This window comes from Choloepus didactylus, chromosome 5 (assembly GCF_015220235.1).
Source record: "Choloepus didactylus isolate mChoDid1 chromosome 5, mChoDid1.pri, whole genome shotgun sequence".
NCBI lineage: Eukaryota > Metazoa > Chordata > Mammalia > Pilosa > Megalonychidae > Choloepus > Choloepus didactylus.
This window is the reverse complement of record NC_051311.1, coordinates 129,785,667-129,805,731: the sequence shown is the minus strand read 5'-3', so window position 1 is coordinate 129,805,731 and position 20,065 is coordinate 129,785,667. Positions and strand designations below refer to the sequence as shown.

The following is a 20,065-nucleotide window of genomic DNA, read 5'->3' as shown; positions in this document are numbered from 1 at the left end:
TTCTTCTTTAGGGTAGAATATAGGGTGAAGTTTGATTTTCATTCAAATGCATATATATATATATATATATATATATATATATATATATATATATGGCACTTCTATTCAAGTGCTGGAAAACATTAAATCTGGGAAGTTGTAACTATAAGAAAATATTTTGTTGTCATAGGCACAGCTCTGTACTGCACACAGGACCACTGGACTGCTAGCCAGTAAATTCAGATTTAATAAGTCCATGAGGAAATGGTAATTGTGAAGAAGTTTCCATTGGGGAAGAATCACTAGCTCAGGGCCTCTGTATCAAGCTCTCATGTTGAATGTCATATAACTCCCAGGCACATTAACACAGACTGTGCTGTATGGATTCCCCTGGAGTTGTGCCATGCTCTCCACTCTTAGAAGCTGATTATTAGGAATGGCTGGAAGCTGATAATGGGCAATTCAGTTTGAATTACTTTTGTCTACTTTGCTTTGAAAATTTCACATGCCCATATACTTAAGACTTCAGTAAATCACGGTTAACAATACTTGCCCAATAGAATATTTTAAAGATTCAAGAGGTAGCATGATACTGTACAGTGAACATTGGCTTGGCAGTAAGGAGATAGACGCTCTTTTCTAATGCTGCCAGTTAATACTTGGGTATTTTTTTTTTTTTTTTTGCATAATCATTTAAACTTTCTGAGCCTCATTTCCTGGACTAACTGAAAGGATGAATTAGCTTATTTTTAGGATATCCTTCCACCCTCCTCCAATATGGTACTTTTATGAATTTTGGGTGAGTGTGGGTGAGGTGAATCAGGGAAAGAATGTCCTTAGGTTGCCCTGAAGGGCAAAAATAATATAGCTTTTAATTGGAAAAATGCTGATATCTACTTGGAGTAAAAAACTAAAAAAGAATATTCAAAAATGTGGTAACTTTGCTTGATGGTGGAGTTTCTAAATATGTCATGAATTTCAATTTATTTAGGCAAGTGAAATGATGAAGCAGTCTATCCAGTTTACCAGGTAAGAAGATTTAAGACTCCACATATGCAAACAATATAGCTCCTCAGGTTGTGATGTTACTTTACAGTGCCCCTTATTAAACATTCAGCTTTAAAACCAGTATTCTAATAAAGTGACATTGTATTAGGTTTTTATGGCAGTAGTAACTTAGCACTTATTTAATCCAGTCATCTGTGACATATATAAACCTATCCTGTAAGAAAGAAAAACAGAATATAAAGGCATAGAGAACATTGGAATTAGTATCCATCGTGTAAAAAGAAGAACCTAAACACACATGCATAAAACTACAGTTTCAAAAGCAATATCACTTACTGTGAGATTAAGGTTCTATCTGGTCACCTCTTGAACAATAAGTGAAAAATTCACCATTTGTTCATCTAGCTGTTCTTGTCTATTTACTGTCAACGGCTGAATCATTTGGCAACATGAGTATAACTGATTGATTTTCTTTTCATTCACAAGTTCATTTCAGGAAATACAGTACCCTTGTAGTGACACAATGCTAAAACTATCTCACAGCATTTTCTCTCTCTGGGAAGCGTAGGAATGGCAGGTACCAGTAAAGTGTAATCAGTGCTCTTCAGATGATCTACATTCTATGCCGATCTAAATAAGTTATATATTACAGTAAAGTGCTACAATGACACTAGTCTCAAACAGTAGTAAGACACATTTTTCTCTGAAAAATTCAGCAGCTATGTGAGTCACATTTTGATGAGGATGCTTATCAGTCTTCGTTCGATTATGTACCAGCAACTGGTATGACCTTGAACATTTGGCTCCTCCTGTGACTTTTAAAATTATAATTTTTAGGAGCAATTATTAAGAATCCAGTTTTCCATAAAGTACTTTTTTTTTTTCATCTTTTTAGAAGTTGCACCTGAAAGTCTCATGAGAATTTAATTTGCTGATATCCATTTTTATTTCTTCAGGTTTCTCACGTCGGTAGGTTACTGCCCTTGTACAAACACTTTGCAGAATCAACTTATCCTTGATAGAGAAGAAATATTATTATTTATTAAGGATGGACCAAACTATTGTAAGTGGATAATAAGATGTTGATAGTAATTCTGCTTTAGAATTCACTAACCTTCTTTGAGGTGGACACTCTGTAATCTGCTGAAGACTTAATTTTATTACTATTCCACTGTAGTATCACCTGTCTAATGATAAGGACTTTAAGCAATCCAATCAAGAATGTAACTATGAAGATGATGAAAAATATTCTCAAGTAGCTTGTGCTAGAGAAACATTCTGTAATGAAGCAAATTAACAATTTAAAGAATTGGAATGAGGAAATCAAAGGATTATAACAAGTAAACCATATTTACCATACCAATTTGTATGAACACAGATATTTGCAAATCTACATGTTCAAAATAAGGGACTGATATTACTATTACTCAAAACATAAATTCTTTAATTTTTATTGTGTATTTATTATTGAAATATTTTCAGCCAAAAACCCTCCTTTGGAGAATAGCCACAATTAAGGCATTCAATAAGATTATTTCTCTGCAGCCTAATTGTTTAATTGTATTAACTGGAAAATGTCCAAATCCCTCAACCAAACATAATTTTATCCATGACAGAGGAACAATTTTTGTGGTGTGCACTGCTGTTCACTATGTGAAAAACAGGATTTAATATTTTTTTTTAATAGCTCTGGGCAATAGCATATGTTTCTTTTGTTATGCTTTCTTTGTTTTTTGTACACCATTAATGGAAAATAACGTAAACAATTGCAGAAGCTAAAATCAGTACTATTCTAATAGATGAGTGAACATTTCCTTTGAAATTATGGCATAAGTTTTCATTATTATTACACATGGCTACTCCATTAACTAGGAATATCTGATTTGGGATACTGCTTTTCTTCAATTTTTATTAATTTATTTTCACTTGAATGTCAGCCAGTTCTACTCTATTTTGCCTTTAAAAATTCCACTCTGTATTCTTTCAAGAAGAAACAATTATTAGCTAGAAAAAGAAATACTGTCTTAAGAGGAGTGCCCTGCGGGGTCTCTGTCTTAGCCCCAGACCTTTAGCAAAACTCTAACTGGAAAGGCCACAGGGCTCTGTGGTCAGAGGTATTACTCTAAGAGGAGCAAGGTTGCATAACACACAAGTATCCCACAGAACTCATCAGCTGCCTTGCATGCTTCTCCACCCATTGTGGAGAATTTGGGAACCTCACCTAAATGTATGAAGATCTGCTTGAAAGGCCTCCAGGGAAGGGAGCTACTTAGAGAAGTACATTACCCAGCCATGGATGATTTGGGTTTGAATTCCAGGTGATGACCAAGTCTGCTCTTCAATAAGTCAAGAACTCTGTGGCAAGGGTCAGGGTTCTTTCCCAAGTAGGAAGACTTACTACAGCTTAGTTTCATTTTGGTAGATGATAAGATCAGTGATAAGAAGATGTAAGGGGAAGGAATTGTGGGAAGATGGCAGAGTAGGAAGTCCAGGAATAAGTCCCTTCACCAGAACAACTATCAAACAGGAACTTTCTGAATCAAATATTTCAAAACTCCAGAGTTCAGTAGAATACTTCAGACCACACAGGAAAAAGCAGAAGGAAGAGGCTGGTAAATTACAGTAAATACTAGTAAATTGCTCTCTCTGTGTGGCAGTTACAAGTGCCCATCCCTCACTGTCACATCAGGCAGCAGTGGGGTCCAGACCCTGGTGTAGCTTGCTGGTGCCAGAGAGAGGAACATAAAAATCCACTTCCAACATCTGGCACCGGGATGGGCTTGGGGACTGGGGGGATAAAGCTTGATTTTTGGTCACTTTTTACTGCTTTTGACTAGCTACTTTGGAACACTGTGGTCCTGGTTCTGAAGGCAGCCACTGTTGTGCTCCGTACAAAGGCAGCAGAGAAGACTTAAAGATGATTTGCTTCCTCAGAGCTGTGGAGGATAGTTGAAGGGCTACCTTGGCTGTGCAGGAGCTGAGTCAAGACAGTGCAGCTTTGGGGAACCACGGGGTAAGCTCCTGGTGCCCTTCCTGGCCCCTTCCTCAGCCCCTCCCCAAGGAAGTCTGGAGCCAGCCAGCGCTCTCTTTGTGAGTCCTTGGCCTTGTTCTGGCTGGGAAAGACTGAGTTGGGAAACTCCTCTCCTGAGTGCCCACCCCACCTCCCCAGAATTTGCCCTCCAGGCAAAAGCAGCTCGAGACAACTAAAGCAGTGTAAGAAACAGTTGCGATGGACAGCCTGGAGCAAAGGCTTATCTGCTTCAAGTCCTGCAGTGGAACACCCAGGAGAGGAAGAAGACCTGTTTCCTGAGAAGTAGAGGGGGCATTCAAAAGTCCCTAAATAGGGGAACTCCTAAGGCCTCTAGCAAGCACAAGCCCAGGACAAGACATAGGCCCAGAAAAGACAGGGAAGATTCTTCACTTTGCATTTGTTTTGGGCTTACCTTCCTGATAGGAGAGCTGAACTCTGATGAAGAGAACCAGGCAATGCAAAGCCAATTTTCAAAGACAGTGAAAGGTGTTTTTTTCCTTAGATCTGCTTGGTTTTGTTGGCTCCTGACACTCAAGAAAATCTATCATCTCACTGGCTGATTACAAATCAAGCAACAGACACCTCAGGGAATAAATCCCTGTGTTAACATTTTAAAATATGAAAATGTACAGTGTGCAATGCAAGATTACAAGCCAAACAAAGAAACAAGATATGATGTCCCATCCAAGGAAGAAGATAAAAATCCAGAAAGCGTCAGTGAAGAAGACCAAACAGTGGACATACCTGACAAGACTTTAAAAAAAAAAGATTTTCAATATGCTCAAGGAGATGAAGGAAAATACAGGAAAAGAACTAAAGTATATAAGGAAAGCAATGAATGACCCATATGAGAATCTCAATAAAGAGATAGATATTTTAAAAGAGGAACCAAACCAAACTACTGGAGTTGAAACCCACAATAACTGAAAATTAAAATTATACAGTAGATTGGAGCTGGAAGAAGAACCGATGAACTCGAAGACAAGACAACTGAAATGAGTCAGGCTGATCTGTAGAAAGAAAAAGAATTATAAAAAGCAAAAATAGCATAAGAGACCTCTGGGACACCATAAAGCATATCAATATATGCATTATGGGAGTTCCAGGAAGGAGAAGAGAGAAGGGGGCAGAAGGAATATTCAAATAAATAATGAGAAAACTTCCCAAACTTAGCAAAAGACATGAAAATGCACATCCAAGAAGCTGAGAAAACATCCAACAGGATAAAATTGAAGTAAAAAAACATCCAATCACATACTGATCAAACTGTCAAAATGCAAAGGAAAGAGAGAGTTGTGAAAGCTTCAAGAGTAAAACAATGAATTATGAGAAAAGGAGTCCCAATTAGATTGAGTGCTAATTTCTCATCAGAAACCATGGAAACAAGAAGGCAGTGCATTGAAATATTTAAAGTGCTGAAAGAAAACATTTGCCAACAAAGAATTTTATATTCAGCGAGACTTTCTTTACAATATGGGTGGGGGGGGGGGGGAACAAGACATTCCCAGATAAACGGAAGCTGAGACAGTTTATATAAATTTAGGATGTTAACTCTTAACCCCCATGGTAACCACAAGGAAAATACATAAAAATTATATGCAGATGGAAACAAGAAGGGACTTAATATGGTATAATACAAAAAAATCCAATAAATATATGGAAATGGGCATTAATAAAAGAATTGAGAGACAGAGAAGGGAGAAGGGATATAAGACTTACAAACACTAGACAGCAGAATGGCAGAAGAAAGTCTTGCATTATCAGTAGTGACTTTAAATATAAATGGATTAAACTCTCAGTAAAAAGTCAGAGATTTATAGAATGTATAAAAATGTATGACTCACCTATTTGCTATTTTCAGGAGACTTACCTTAAATTCAAAGAAATAAGTAGGTTGAAACTGAAAGGACGGGAAAAAATATACCATGCAAGTAGTAACCAAAAGAGACCTGGGGTTGCTATACGAATATTACATAAAATATATAAGTGTTCCAAGGGACAAAGGTGGTTATTATATACCAATAAAGGGGTCAATTCAAGAAGAAGACAAAACAATTATAAATACATATGGACCCAACATCAGAGCCCTAAAATATATGAAGCAAATACTGACAGATCTGAAGAGAAATAGATGGTTCTACATTAATAGTAGGAGATTTTAATATACCACTTCGAATAACAGATAGAACATCTAGACAGAAGTTCAATGAGGAAATAAAAGACTTGAGTGATACTCTAAACCAACTAGACCTAATGACATATATACACACACACACACACACACACACACACACACACACACACACACACACACACATACACACATCACTTCACCCAATGACAATACAATTCTTCTCCAGTGCACATGGATCATTCTCAAGGAAAGACCATACCTTAGGCCACAAAACAAGTCTTAATAAATTCAAAAATACTGAAATCATACAATGTATCTTCTCCTACAACAAGGAAATGAAGCTAGAAATCAATAACACAGGGAGAAATGGGATATTCAGAAATATGTGGAAATTACACATTGTACTCTTAAACAATGAATGGTTTAATAAGAAAATCAAAAAGGTAATTAGGAAATATCTTGAGACAAATGAAAATTAAAATACAACAAACCAAAACTTATGTGATGAAGCAAAGGCAATGGTGAAAGGGAAATTTATAGCTCTAAAAGCTTACATTAAAAAAAGATTTCAAATCAGAGACCTAACCTTAAAACTGGAGGATCTAGAAAGAAAGAAAACTAAACCCAAAGCAAGCAAAGGAAGGAAAGAACAGATTAGAGTGGAAATAAATGAAATAGAGAATAAAGAAATAGTGAATCAACAAAACCAAGAGTTGGTATTTTGAAAAAACATCAATAAAATTGGCAAACCTTTAGCCAGATTGAAGAACTAAAAAAGAGAAAGGTCACAAATAACTAAAAGCAGAAATGTAAAGGGGGACATTATTGCCAACTCCATTGAAATATAAAGGACTATAAGAGGATACTCTGAACAACTGTACACCAACAATTTAGATAACCTAGACAAAATGGACAAATTATAGAAACACACAAATTACCTACACTGACTCAAGAAGAAATAGAAGATCTCAACAAACCAATAACTAGTAAAGAGATTAAATCAGTAATCAAAAACCTCCCAACAAAGAAAGGCTCAGAGCCCAATGGATTCACAAGGGAATTTTACCAAACATTCCAGGAAGAATTGACAACAATCCTGTTCACACTCTTCTAAAAAATTGATGGGGAAGGAACAACCTAATCCCTTCTATGACACCAACATACCAAAGCCAGATAAGTATATCACAAGAAAAGAAAAGTACAGGCCAATATCTCTTAGGTATATAGATGCAGAAATCTTTAACAAAATGCTAGCAAATGGAATCCAACAGCACATTAAAAAATTATACACCATGATCAACTGGGATTTATCCAAGTATGAAAGGGTGTTCAACATAAGAAAATCAGTTAATGTAATATACCACATTAACAGGATGAAGGAAAAAAAAAACACATGATCATCTCAATTGATACAGAAAAGGCATCTGACAAAATGTAGTACCACTTCTTAATAAAAACCTCTTAGAACACTAGGAATAGGAGGAAACGTGCTCAACATAATAAAGAGCAAATATGAAAAACCCACAGGTAACATAATACTTAATGGTGAAAGACTGAAAGCTTTCCCCTTAAGATCAGGAACAAGACAAGGTTGCCTCTGTCACCACTGTTATTCAACATTATACTGGAAGTTCTAGCCAGAGAAATTAGGCAAGGAAAAAAACATACAATGCATTCAAATTGGAAAGATAGAAGTAAAACATTTCCTGTTTGCAGATTACATGGTCCTACATACAGAAAATTTTGAAAAATACCCATCAAACTACTAGAGCTAATAAATGAATTCAGCAAAATGGTGGGGTATCCTGAAAAATCCCCAACAAGCTACTAGAGCTAATAAATGAATTCAGCAAAGTGGTGGGGTACAAGATCAGCACCCAAAAATCAATCACTTTCCTATACACTAGTAATGAACAATAAGAAGAAGAAATAAAGAAAACAAATATTTACAATGGCAACTAAACAATCAAATATCTAGGAATAAATCTAACCAAGAAGGTAAAACTACAAAACATTGCTAAAAGGAATCAAAGAGGAACTAAATAAATTTAAGGGCAATCTGTGTTCCTGGATTAGAAGATTAAATATTGTTAGTATGTCAGTTCTACCCAATGTGATTTATAGATTCATTGCAACCCCAATAAAAATTCCAACAGCCTTCTTTGCAGAAATGGAAAAGCCAATCATCAAATTTAAATGGAAGGGTAAGGTGCCCCTAATAGCTAAAGCCATCTTGAAAAAGAATGAAGTTGGAGGATTCACACTTCCCAATCTTAAAACAACTTATTACAAAGCCATAGTAGTCAAAACAGCACGGTACTGGCATAAGGACATAATAAAGACCAATGGAATCAAACTGAGAGTTCAGAAATCAACCTTCACATTTATGGCCAACTTTTCACAAGGAGGCAAAGACCACTCAATTGGGAAAGAACAATCTCTACAACTGGATCTCCATTTACAAAAGAATGAAGGTAGACCCCTACCGCACACCATATATAAAAATCAACTCAAAATAGATCAAAGACCTTAATATAAGAGCCAAAAATATAAAACTCCTAGAAGATAACATAGGGAATCATCTTCAGGAATTTAGGTTAGGCAATGGTTTCTTAAACTTTACATCCCAAACCCAAGCAACTAAAGAAAAATTAGATCAATGGAACCTCATCAAATTATAAACTTTTGTGCTTCAAAGGACTTTATCATGAAAGTGAAAACAACCTGCTCAAAGAAGGAGATATTTGGGAATCACATGTCTGATAATAGTTTAATATCCAGAATATATAAAGAAATCCTTACTATGCACAAAGCACCGAGATAAGAAAACATTAATGTGGTAGAAAAAGCATGTATTTATGAATCAGACCTGAATAGCGGTTTGTTACTTATTAGCTACGTAGTCTTGAAACAAGTGAAATTACCACTGCCTCTCTCTATATATAACCCTCCCACTTTCCTTAAATCAGAGCAGCTCCACTTTTCTCCCCCTCATGTGTAAAATAGAAGTGTTTATGGCATAGGTTTGTGAGGATTGGTTAACAAATATAAAACTCTTAGTGGAGTTTCTGGAACACAGTAGGTGGTCAAATGGTAGATATGTGTTATTATTACTTATTATCAATGTTAAGTGTATGTTTATATATCTCCTGACACTGATAGAGTTTGGAACTTAATATTTCAATAACAAACTGCTGAGAAACTTAAAAAAAAGGGCAAAAGAGTTGAATAGACATTTTTCTAAAGAAAATACATAAATGGCCAAAAAGCATAAGAAAAGACATTCAATGTCATTAGCTATTAGGTAAATGCAAGTCAAAACCACAATGAGATACCAATTCACAACCACTAGAATGGCTTTGGTAAGGGATGGCGATGATAATAGCACATTATTGTGAATGTAATTAACAGCACTGAATTATATATTTGAATGTGGTTAAAAGGGGAAATTTTACATTGTATATATGTCACTAGAAAAAAATTAAACGAAATCCATGGAACCACACAACATGGTGAACCCTAAGTAAAACCATGAACTATACTTAGTAGTACAAATTAAAATGTGCTTTCATCAGTTGTTGCAAATGGTACCACACCAATAAAGTGTTAACAATAGGGTAGTATATGGGAACCCTGTATTTTATGTATGATTTTTCTGTAACCAACAACTTCTCTAATAAAACAAGAAGAAGAAGAGAAAAATACCTGGTAGCCAAAGCAATTAGGGAAAGCTTTCCATATCATCATAGTCTGAAAATTTAAGGAAGGTGTCCTGGAACAGTAATTGAATGGAGTCTCTCTAAAAACAGTTCCTGCCATGGTAGCTCTCTCATCTCAAAACTTACATTAGGTTGGACTTATGTTTTCAAGCAGTGTCTGCTGGTAAAGTGACTCTTCGGGAGACAAAGTCCATCTTTGTAGTGTTTGCTAATTTCTGTGGTGTGAGTATCCCCAACCTGGCTGATTTCAAATGACTGACTTGATATTACTGGATGTGGAGCCGAGGTCTTATGAGCAGAATTGGCTCTTGCAAATGAATAGGAGGCAACCCCAGCCCACCACTGGAAGGAATCTTAGAGGGTGTCTTATTCTAAGCCTTGATTTGTGGAATTTAACCATCCCTTGGAGAGGCCTCAGGCCACTGCCCCTCTCTCTATACATAACCCTTCCACTCTCTTTAAATCAGAGCAGCTCCATTTTAAACTGATTTGCACACTGGGTGTCTGGGTGAAACACCATGCTTGTGAATTTGGTGTTCCCCAAAAAAAGTTTCTAAAATGATTTAATACTTAGTTTATGATCAATAAAGGCCAAATAACTTTGGGAAAACTGCATATATCATTGCCCCTTTGAGTGGTCACACTATAAAATAGTATATTAAAGTTTCTGAGAAGTCCTGCAACAAATAATCCTGTAGCAAAAAAAAAAAAAAAAAAAAGAAAAAAAAAAAGAAAACAAGCAAACAAAAAAAAAATGTGGAAATGAGGCCTGAGGGAATGGTAGCACCAAATGCAAGTCTTTCAGTTCTCACAGAGAGAGTCCAAGTTTCCCTATTCAAAGGGGGTTAACCTCTGAGTCTTCCACAGTGACCTATAGGTTCACACACTGACGTGCTGGCCTTTGGTCCTGACAGAACGCGTCATTTCTCTTGGCTGGCTCAGAATGACTCAATCAACTAAGTTAGATCCTCAATGGGACACATGGCATGATCCCACTTACTGGTAGGAGCTAAGCCAGAAAGACCAAAAGAATGGCCTTTAAGAGTGATTGAGTGGGTGGATAATAGAGGGGCTAACAAGTGCTCTTTCTCTCTCCTTGCACAATAGCTGTGAAGGGGAGGGGAGCCCCCTAGCTACAGATACATTTTAGAAATATTCTAATGGATTATGATAGAGGTCATTTTCAGGGCTCAAATTTGCAGATATTTTAAATATTGTTACGGAGGGCTAAACATTTACCTCTATGCTATGCCTCTTCTCTTAGTTTCAGTCAGGCAAGGGTTTTATTAAGGCGCTTTAAGGGAATACTTTTTGTAACAACACTTAAATCAGACTAGGTCTGTTTACTTAACATAATAAATGACATGTTGGCAGTAAAGGCCCTATTTATTAGAAAAGGCACTTGACTTTCTGGAGTGATTGCTGCAGCCCCAGCTGGCAGCACATGGGGTTATTTTCAGAGCCAAATAAACTATGGGTTAAGATCAGCATGGATGTGAGGGAAAACAGAAGCAAAACTTTGGAGAAAGTTAATTCTGTGCAATCTCTCTAAGAGAGTTATTCTTCCAGGAGTTGAGAGATAATAGTAGTAGGAATGTTTTAATGAAAATGTAATTTTGAGCTTAATTTTCAATTCATGTTTAGTTCAACACCTTACACTTGTGCGAAGTAGGATGCTGGCTTTTGGGTTGTAATAAACTTTGTTTAAAAACAGGCTTTGAGAACAGCTCTCACATGTTTCCCCCGTTTATATCTCACCATTCTTTCATGTTCACCAGTTCATTTAATCACAACAACCCTTTGAAGTTGATATTATGATGTTCATTTTACAGATGAGAAAACCAAGGTTCAGAGAAGTGTTGCAGGAATCCTATCATTTCTTTGCTAATAGTGTTAAGGGGGTTTTGTCTTAAGCCAAGGTCTTCTAACTAAAAGTTCCATGTCCTTTCCATTGTGCCACACTTATAATCATTTACCTTTAAACTACATTTATCTCAGAATGAAAAGTACTCAGAAGGAACACCTTTGAAGTTATCTCTGGTACTTAGACTCCTTGGCTTCACCTAAACATGAAATTAAATGTTGGTTTGACATGAGGAAGATCAGAACTCGAAGAAAGTTTTGTTATGGAGGAAGATTGTGGCTCCATACACCTTGTATGTAAGAAATGACTCTATCTGTAGGATTTACATTGTGGTTCACTGAGGCCTCAGTCAATTTGGATGCCCTCCCACAGAGGTCCAGAGTATGGGAATTTAGCTGGGTAGTTAACATGGGAGGCCTAACAACTCAGCCATGCCATGGCAAGCATACTCAGCTGGTTTGTGGAGTACCATCTCTGGGAAATTTAAAGCACTGAAGTAATTAGTCTTTTCTTTTGCATGGTTAATCATGGACCCTTTGCAGGAACAAGATGTTCTACAGATATTCTTTACTCCTTTGGATTATTAAGCTTTGGTTTACCTGATGTTTGTTCCACATAATGTTGTTCCATGAAGGCACAGGTGGTTTTACATCGATCAAGTATAGCTTGAGAAAGATTGTGAGGATGAAGGCATTGCATACAATTCCTAAAAGGGAAACAGAAGTAAAAACATGTATTATTTAAAAAGGTTGTAGCCTCTAATGTTCTCTGTGAAAAACAAAATAACAGAATTCTAGTACAGTTTTAGGACAATAGCCTTGTAAAACTAGGAAATGAAGTTATGCAATTTATTTGTAACTTTGGCTGAATTTAACATCATGGCAAAGTTATATTCTAACAACTTAAAATAATTCAATAATGCATAAAATCAAACTAATGATTTCTCTATATTGAGAAGAAAGTCTATAGGAAATTAAGAAGGTATTCTTGCCACAAATTAACTAGTTAATTGTATAGGTGTTTTAGAAGATGAATATTATGATATTACTAGAAAAAGAATTAGCAATGAATAGAGAGTTCAAATTTTGGTCAGGTTTATTAACAATAACCTCATCAGTAATAAATGAATAATTAAAAAAAATTATGTAAGCTACTAATCTGAGAAAGTGAAATGTCTTGAAAGTTTTGGATAAAACCAATGGGAAAGTACAGTTATGTTCAGAGTGGTGGTCTGTGTTCAAGCGGGTCCCAAACTGTAACTGACAGATCGATTTTGGCATAAAACAATGCCACCTTCACTTGAGATAGCTTTCATTTATATATCACTTACTGCTAGAGCATTTCATAGCTACCATCATTCTTTATCTTTACAATATTAAAAATAAAACATAGTATTAACATAATACTCTATGTTTACTACATAGTCAAGTACAAAGAGCTTTTTTTCTTAACATGAATCATCTAATTTAGTTATTTCGCAGAACTACAGTGAAGTATTATTATTACTATCCTCACTTTTCCTATCAGGAAATTGAGGCAAAGAGAATTTCAGCACTTTGCTCTAGATCACATAGCTTATTAGTAATAAACTGGTAACCCGCATTTTCAAAAAAGCTAAGATAGCGAATGCCTAGATAAATTCTGATGCTCCCACAGCTAGCTAGTCGCCAAAGATTGGAATCCAAGACTCCTACTTCCTGAAACTCCCATTCAATCCTTTCTTGGCATGATGATAAAAATTTATCTGGAGGAGAAGATCCAACAACTTCCAAAATTTAGGAAGGTAGGAAAATAAAAAGAACAAAATAGCTATAATGAAGGAATGCTTTATGTCCATTTGGAGACAGACACAACATACCAGTTTTCATTGCAGGCCGGATTGCATGTGGGGCAGTGTTCACAGAAACGGCCGATGCTCCTGGGGTCAGCACACTCACACCTGCCACACACACATGTCCCTCTTCCACTGCACACCTGGCCCTTTGAATTGATGCAGTGCTGAGCAGATGCTGACGGGCACTGGCACCGATCCCCTTCCCAGCCACCGAAGCACTGGCATCTGCCTGCTTCACACTCACCATGACCTGTAACAAAAACACTCCAGGACTTAAGTTATTGGGGCCACGAACTTTGCAAAGAGTTTCCACACACAGATTCCCCTCCTACCTCCATGGGAACACACTGACAGTCCAGTGAATAGAAGCAGCATTATTTTCTATTCATCTGATATAAGCAATTGCCAGGCCTTAAAAGTGTCTAGTTTCAAAGCTGTTCTATTGCAGATAATCTCCTGATGCTAACATAGGTGCTGAAAAGTACAAAATCGGCCTCTGCTGAAGTTGCTACGTCAATTTCACTGTACATTCAGGTTTAAATTAAAAAACACAGAGATACAAAGAAGCTACAAAGGCTGAAGTAATGTTTATTGTTTGACTTGAAATCAGAAAAATAACAGCATTCGATTAATGGCTTCCATAATGTCCATGCTTATTTTCTCATTGTTGCTAAGGTCTGGGATAACTTTGAAGCACCTGAGGCAGAGCCTTTTAGCCCTTTAGATCTGCTAGTGCCAAGTTTAAAGATAGGGTCTCCTGGAAAATTGAACTAATACTTTCACATCCTCACTATATTATTTAGTAGGTTAGTGGAGCATCTCCTAAAGTATGCTGTGAGACAAATAAGTTGAGGGAACACAGGTCATGCATTGTTAAATGCAGGAAGGGTCTAACATCTAATATGCTAATGTGAACTAGAACTCTTCAAGAGGGGGTACATCTTACAGGGTTATTTAGTGTTTATCAAGCTTATTTGGCCACAAATATTATTTCTTCCTCCTTACCTCCCTCCATCCTTTCCTTTCCTTCCTTCCTCCTTCCCTCTATTGCTGAGCACCTCACATGGTAGCTAGTTTCATGGAATCTACTGACCAGCTCAATTTGCTGGAGTGTGAAATAATGAGGCCCAGGCCAAACAAATGTCTACCAAATCCTGTTCTCTGTACACAGGCTCCATGCCTAATCCCAGCCAGCTGATCTTTGAATGTGGTTTCAGTTCCAAGGAGACTAATAGGAGACTGGGAACAAAATGTAGGGTCAGCCCTATGGTTTGCCACTTATATACAAACAATTCAAAGCAGATTCTCAACTGTCTGTGGGACAGTAGTATATGCATATAGAAAGGCCAGTACATTGATTTTTGATATTTCACTGTAAGCAGACTGGGATATTTAATGTATTCCTTCTTTGAGAGGTTGACAGTTGTGGGCAATGATTACAAAATTCTTTCTCACCCCTGTCCCGAATGGATTAGTTCTAAAAAGTAGGAGACAATTGCTGGTTCATTCTAAAATCACCAATAATCCATCCTACCCATGATATCAGGTACAGCTGAATAAATGTTTAGAATATAAAATATTCTGTGTGTATAACAGAATAAGGAAATTTGCCATACTTAGGCATGTGCAATATAGGTCAAATTTTTAGTTTACACAAGAATAGACAAGTTTTTTTATAGGTCTGTTACTTTCTATATGTTCATGACAATGAAAATATTTTAATTCCTCAAATAATTTAATCAAAAATTATTTACTAAAATGCAAATACTAAAAGGATATTTTCTGAACAAGTATAAGAAATAAGCAAGTTTATGTAATTCATTTAAAAACAATATTTTGTGTTTTCAAATGATGTGCAGATTTTCTGCAATCTAACCTCTAGGTGGCAGTAAACCTAATTAGCTGAAAACCATTTTATTTCATTTCAAAAAAATTTGGTCTGTGTATGGCCTTAGGGACAAATCTTCTAGATTACTTATTAAACTAGTATTTTCCTGAAGAATGCTGATTTTGTGAATTCTGTTGCTGGTAGTGTACCAAAAATAAACTGGATCAGTTTAAATTTCTATAACTTATGGTACCATTTATATTGCTTAAGAGTTATCCAGTGAATGAAAAGTATATTTTTATTGCTCACTTCCCATCATCCTGACAGAAATAAAATCCTCTGAGCAAACTGGAGGGAATGACAGTTTATTAGAATGAATTCCTTCTAGAGGAATACACCGATGATAAGAAACCTATCACATATCATTGATAATTTCCTTTTTTGGTACACATCTTTCCAATGTCAAGGAATACATGAAAACATCACTTATTTTTTGCTTTTTCAATTTTAAGTATTTTCAGGACAAAAGAAGTTTAAATATAAATATCAGACTCATGTGCTTTACATCTGTTGTCATGTCCTAATTTCATAGATTATGAAATTTTGGTGTTTAAATTCAGATGTAGTGTCATAATTTTCAGCTGTGATTTGAAGATATGTTGACATATATGCTAATGTAATAGTTACTAGTAAAACTGCATGGATATATTTAAACTCACCAGCACACAGATTTCCATGGTGATATGGACAAGAAAAGTCATCCTTTTCGCAGTATTTTCCATACACTTTTCCAAGCTTGATTTTGTGACATAAACATTTACCACAAATACAAACTCCTCGACCGCTGCAAACAGGTTGATCCTTGTGTGACTTGCAACTATCAGCGGGAAATTGATCTTCATCAAAATGACATTTATTCTCATCACATTGGAAACACGTGGCATCTAGAAGAGTTTCATCTATGCACTCTGTTTTAGGTCCTCTGCTGTCATCACATTGACAGCTGCAGTTTCTATGTATATGAATTTTAGTAGTTTCATTGAAACCAATTGGCTTGATTATTGCATAGCTTTTGCCTCCTGTGACATCACATTTTTTCATTGTAACTGTTACATTAAAAAGAACCTAAAGTTGAGTAGGGAGAAATAAATTTACATGTCTTGATTACTTTTATTTCCAATAATATTTCTGTTAATACTATTTTTAATCAATAATATACCATATCCTAGGAAAATTAACAATATTTATAAATCATACACGTAATTCTTTTGTACATCAATGTAACATCCCTTTTTAATGTCGTTTATTTCCTAATTAATGAACTAGAAAGTTAAAGGATGCAATGTTTGCCAATTGCTCCATTCAGTGAAGCTGGGTGCAAATCTATTGGAAGTGTCTACTCTACCACTGATGATTAATTTATGTGCTGAATCAATTTCCTGGCAAACTTAAGAGGGTACAGATCATTTTCTGGATTTGGCCCTTAAATTTTTGTAGGGTTGTTGGCACCGGAGATAGATCTAATAAGCCAAAGTAAAGGGCTGCTTCTCTACCGGTTTAAAACCTTGAGATGAGATGTTCAAATGAACATTATTTCTTTCCTATTTTCTAGCGACCCAAGTAAAGCTTTAGTTTATTCAAGGTGTCAGTGGAGGGCAATGTGAGGCTTGCTCAAGAGAAAAGGTTTGGGACACTCATTCTGAGATCTTAGAAGATCATACATTTATTTCAGTGGGAGAAGACAGGCCTAAAATAAGGAGCTGGGCTGGCAGAAATTGGTTTCTCTCATAAATCTGTAGCTTATTTCTCCAAATTTTTCCTTTTTCCTATTTTTTTTCCCCCACAAAACAATTGGTTTACCATGTCTACCTGTATTTGTTGACCCACTTTACCATCTTCAGGGACTTTTGTGTATAAGAAGGTTATGTATTTGGTTTTTTTTTTCCTCAGGTTGGACTAAGATCCATTACAATTGAAAAATAATTTGTGCTAGGCCCTTTCATTGCTATATATGTTTTATATATGTATATATAAAAGATCCAAATTTAGGTTTATATATTGCATATATATATGCATTAGGAATTTGAGGCAGTCTCATAATATTAAACTCAATACAGTGATGCTGTGTTTGAAATGCTTTTTGCCTGTTAGAATATTAAGGATTATCAGATGTATAGCATAATGTCATCCCTATCAGTAATAATAGTAGAGCAAAACTTGGGGTTTATATAATTAAGAGGACATATGATTATTCCTGACACTCAAACTGTTCATACTATTTGGTTGAAAGTGAGGGAAAAAAGGGATGTAGACAAGAAAAAGAAAAAATATATAAGAACTAAGGAAAGCCATTCTGCCAAAACTAAGATTGTGAAGGAACTACATTTAAGAGGGTAACTCATTTTCAGAAAATAACATACTGCTAACTATTGTTAGTACAAAGTTTTCTTTATATTTAGTGGAAGACAAATGTGTATGTTATAAACTGGTAAATGATGTCTTTTGAATAAAATCTAAGGAGTTATAAAGGAGTCTATAGAATGAGAAACTTGTAATACTTAATCTTAAAAAGTACAGCTTGTTGGAACAACAATGCTGCCTGCAGATTCTCAACTTTCCAAGAGGGAAAAATATAACTAACCAGAGAGGAAGACTCCCTTTCATTCAATTTTAGAATCTTTCATTTCTCTCAATAACTTTTTATCTTTCTATTTATAGCAAGGCATTTAAAAAAGCTTAACATCCTAGAATTTTAGAAGTGGAAAAAGGGAATTAGAACTCTTCTAGTCCAAGACATTCATTTAAAAATGAGGCAATTGATGCCTCAAGAGGTAAATGATGCATGACAAATCACTTTGCCCTGTAAGAATTACCTTTAAAAGCACATTTCTGTGTTTCCTTCCCTATTGTGCTGATCCTGGGAGAATCCTTATCTCCCCGATCAGTCTGGGCTGCTGTTTTCAATTACATAACATCATTTTTTTGTTAAATAGTGCTGCTCCTCCTTTTATATAGTTCTTAAAATTTTTCCTACCTCCCCCCAAATCATTATGAAAGAAATATTTGGAATCTGCAGTCTTTGTCAACTGCTCCATTACTTCCGTTCTTTTCTGTGCCTTATTAGCTTTGATTTCACATTTACTCTGAGAATTTTCAGACCTGAAACCAAAAAGGCATTATCATCATCATAAATATAGACACTACCTTTTCAAGGAGATGTGATTTCCAAATCTATCCTGGCTATGACACCTAAGCTTAAAGTTACTATTATTAAATAAGTATTGACTATAATATTAATTTATTTACTTCTTTTAACTTGAGAGTTTGAGAAAATAATTAAGTTAAAACAAGCAGGTACTTTCAGAAGAGACAATGGAAGTTACTATGATATTTAGATCTTGGAAAGTCAGTAGTAAGTAAAGTTTTTCAAAACGGTTTGATTTTTTTTGTGAGAAAGCTTGCCACATAACACAGTTAATTTAAAATGGGAAAAAATACACACATACTTCATCATTGCTTGTCACGTTCCTGCATCCATCTGTGCCTGGCTTTCTCGTCCCATCTGGACAGATGGCAGTAATGTTAAAATAGATCCCTTGTACCTGGTTTTCCACCTGAACTTTCACTTCTGAAATGAGTTTCTGCAAAGACATCATTTTAATTACCTACTATAGCAGTTTCAAATCTAAGCAACAAAACAATAGTCAAGTTTATTAAATCATCCAAGATTTAATTTTTAACTAAATCAAAGAAAGTCTGTCTCTACAAAAGGATGAAAAAAAATTTTTCCCACATAATGGCCCAATTATATTTCAAATAAATAACAAACACTGAAGAATTACATTATCTGCATTTAAATTGCTCTCTTTTCTCATATTTCCATGACCATGTATTTTTATCACTTCAAAGGTATTTCTTACCCTGTTATAAAAATAATCATTGTTTTGTTTTGTTATCCAATAATACTTACATTTTATAACATTTAAATAAAACATTGTAGAATACTTATAACATTATGGAAGATAAATCTTGAGAGCTTAAAAATCTAGAACACAAACATTTACAGCTGCTAAAGAAACATTTCAGTTTCAAACACTTCAGGCTATCATAAAAGCTATCAGGCCTAACTGATACAGAATTGAAAGGTAAATATTTGGGAGGCTATTTTTATACTGTGGGCACAAGAATTACCTGCCACATATAAAATTCTCCAAGAATGGCCTAGGATCTTTGTTAAATCCCTGGGGCTTGTTTGCTTCGATCAAGTTTGGTCCAATCCTTAATACCAAAAGAGTACCTCTTACTGGGCAGAAAATCACTCATTTATTTAGTCACTCATTTATACATTCATTCAATGCGCATCTATGAAATGCCTACCATGTATCAGGTACAGGCCAATTTCTTCATTCATAATCTCTGAGTTCTAAAAAATCAAGCTACATTAAATATATTCTGCAGATCTCTGTGAATTTTGTCTCATAGAACTAAGAGTCTACCACATGCAAAAGATCTTAACTTTCAAACAAGGAGAAAGAATGAAGGATGTATATTCATCTTTCTTCAATTATGAAGAAAAAAATAATTTCCAATGGCTTCTATTTCCTTAATCTCAGTAATTTTTCTTCTATAAATGTATAATCCACAAAGAGATGCATGCTTACTGATTAG

General features: G+C 35.4%; 1 protein-coding gene across 1 annotated transcript in view; it reads right to left on the bottom strand.

The window, feature by feature from the left end:
- Positions 1–599: 599 nt before the first annotated feature.
- ITGB8 (integrin subunit beta 8) overlaps positions 600–20,065 on the bottom strand; it is a 90,898-nt gene continuing 71,432 nt past the window's right edge. Inside the window, exons 9-14 of the mRNA XM_037836870.1 lie at positions 18,904–19,038; positions 16,117–16,522; positions 13,594–13,819; positions 12,335–12,441; positions 2,102–2,265; positions 600–2,001 (exon numbers count right to left, since the gene is read on the bottom strand). Of these exons, the coding sequence (XP_037692798.1) occupies positions 1,879–2,001; positions 2,102–2,265; positions 12,335–12,441; positions 13,594–13,819; positions 16,117–16,522; positions 18,904–19,038 (1,161 nt within the window). The 3' untranslated portion in view covers positions 600–1,878. The remainder of the gene's footprint in view (positions 2,002–2,101; positions 2,266–12,334; positions 12,442–13,593; positions 13,820–16,116; positions 16,523–18,903; positions 19,039–20,065) is intronic.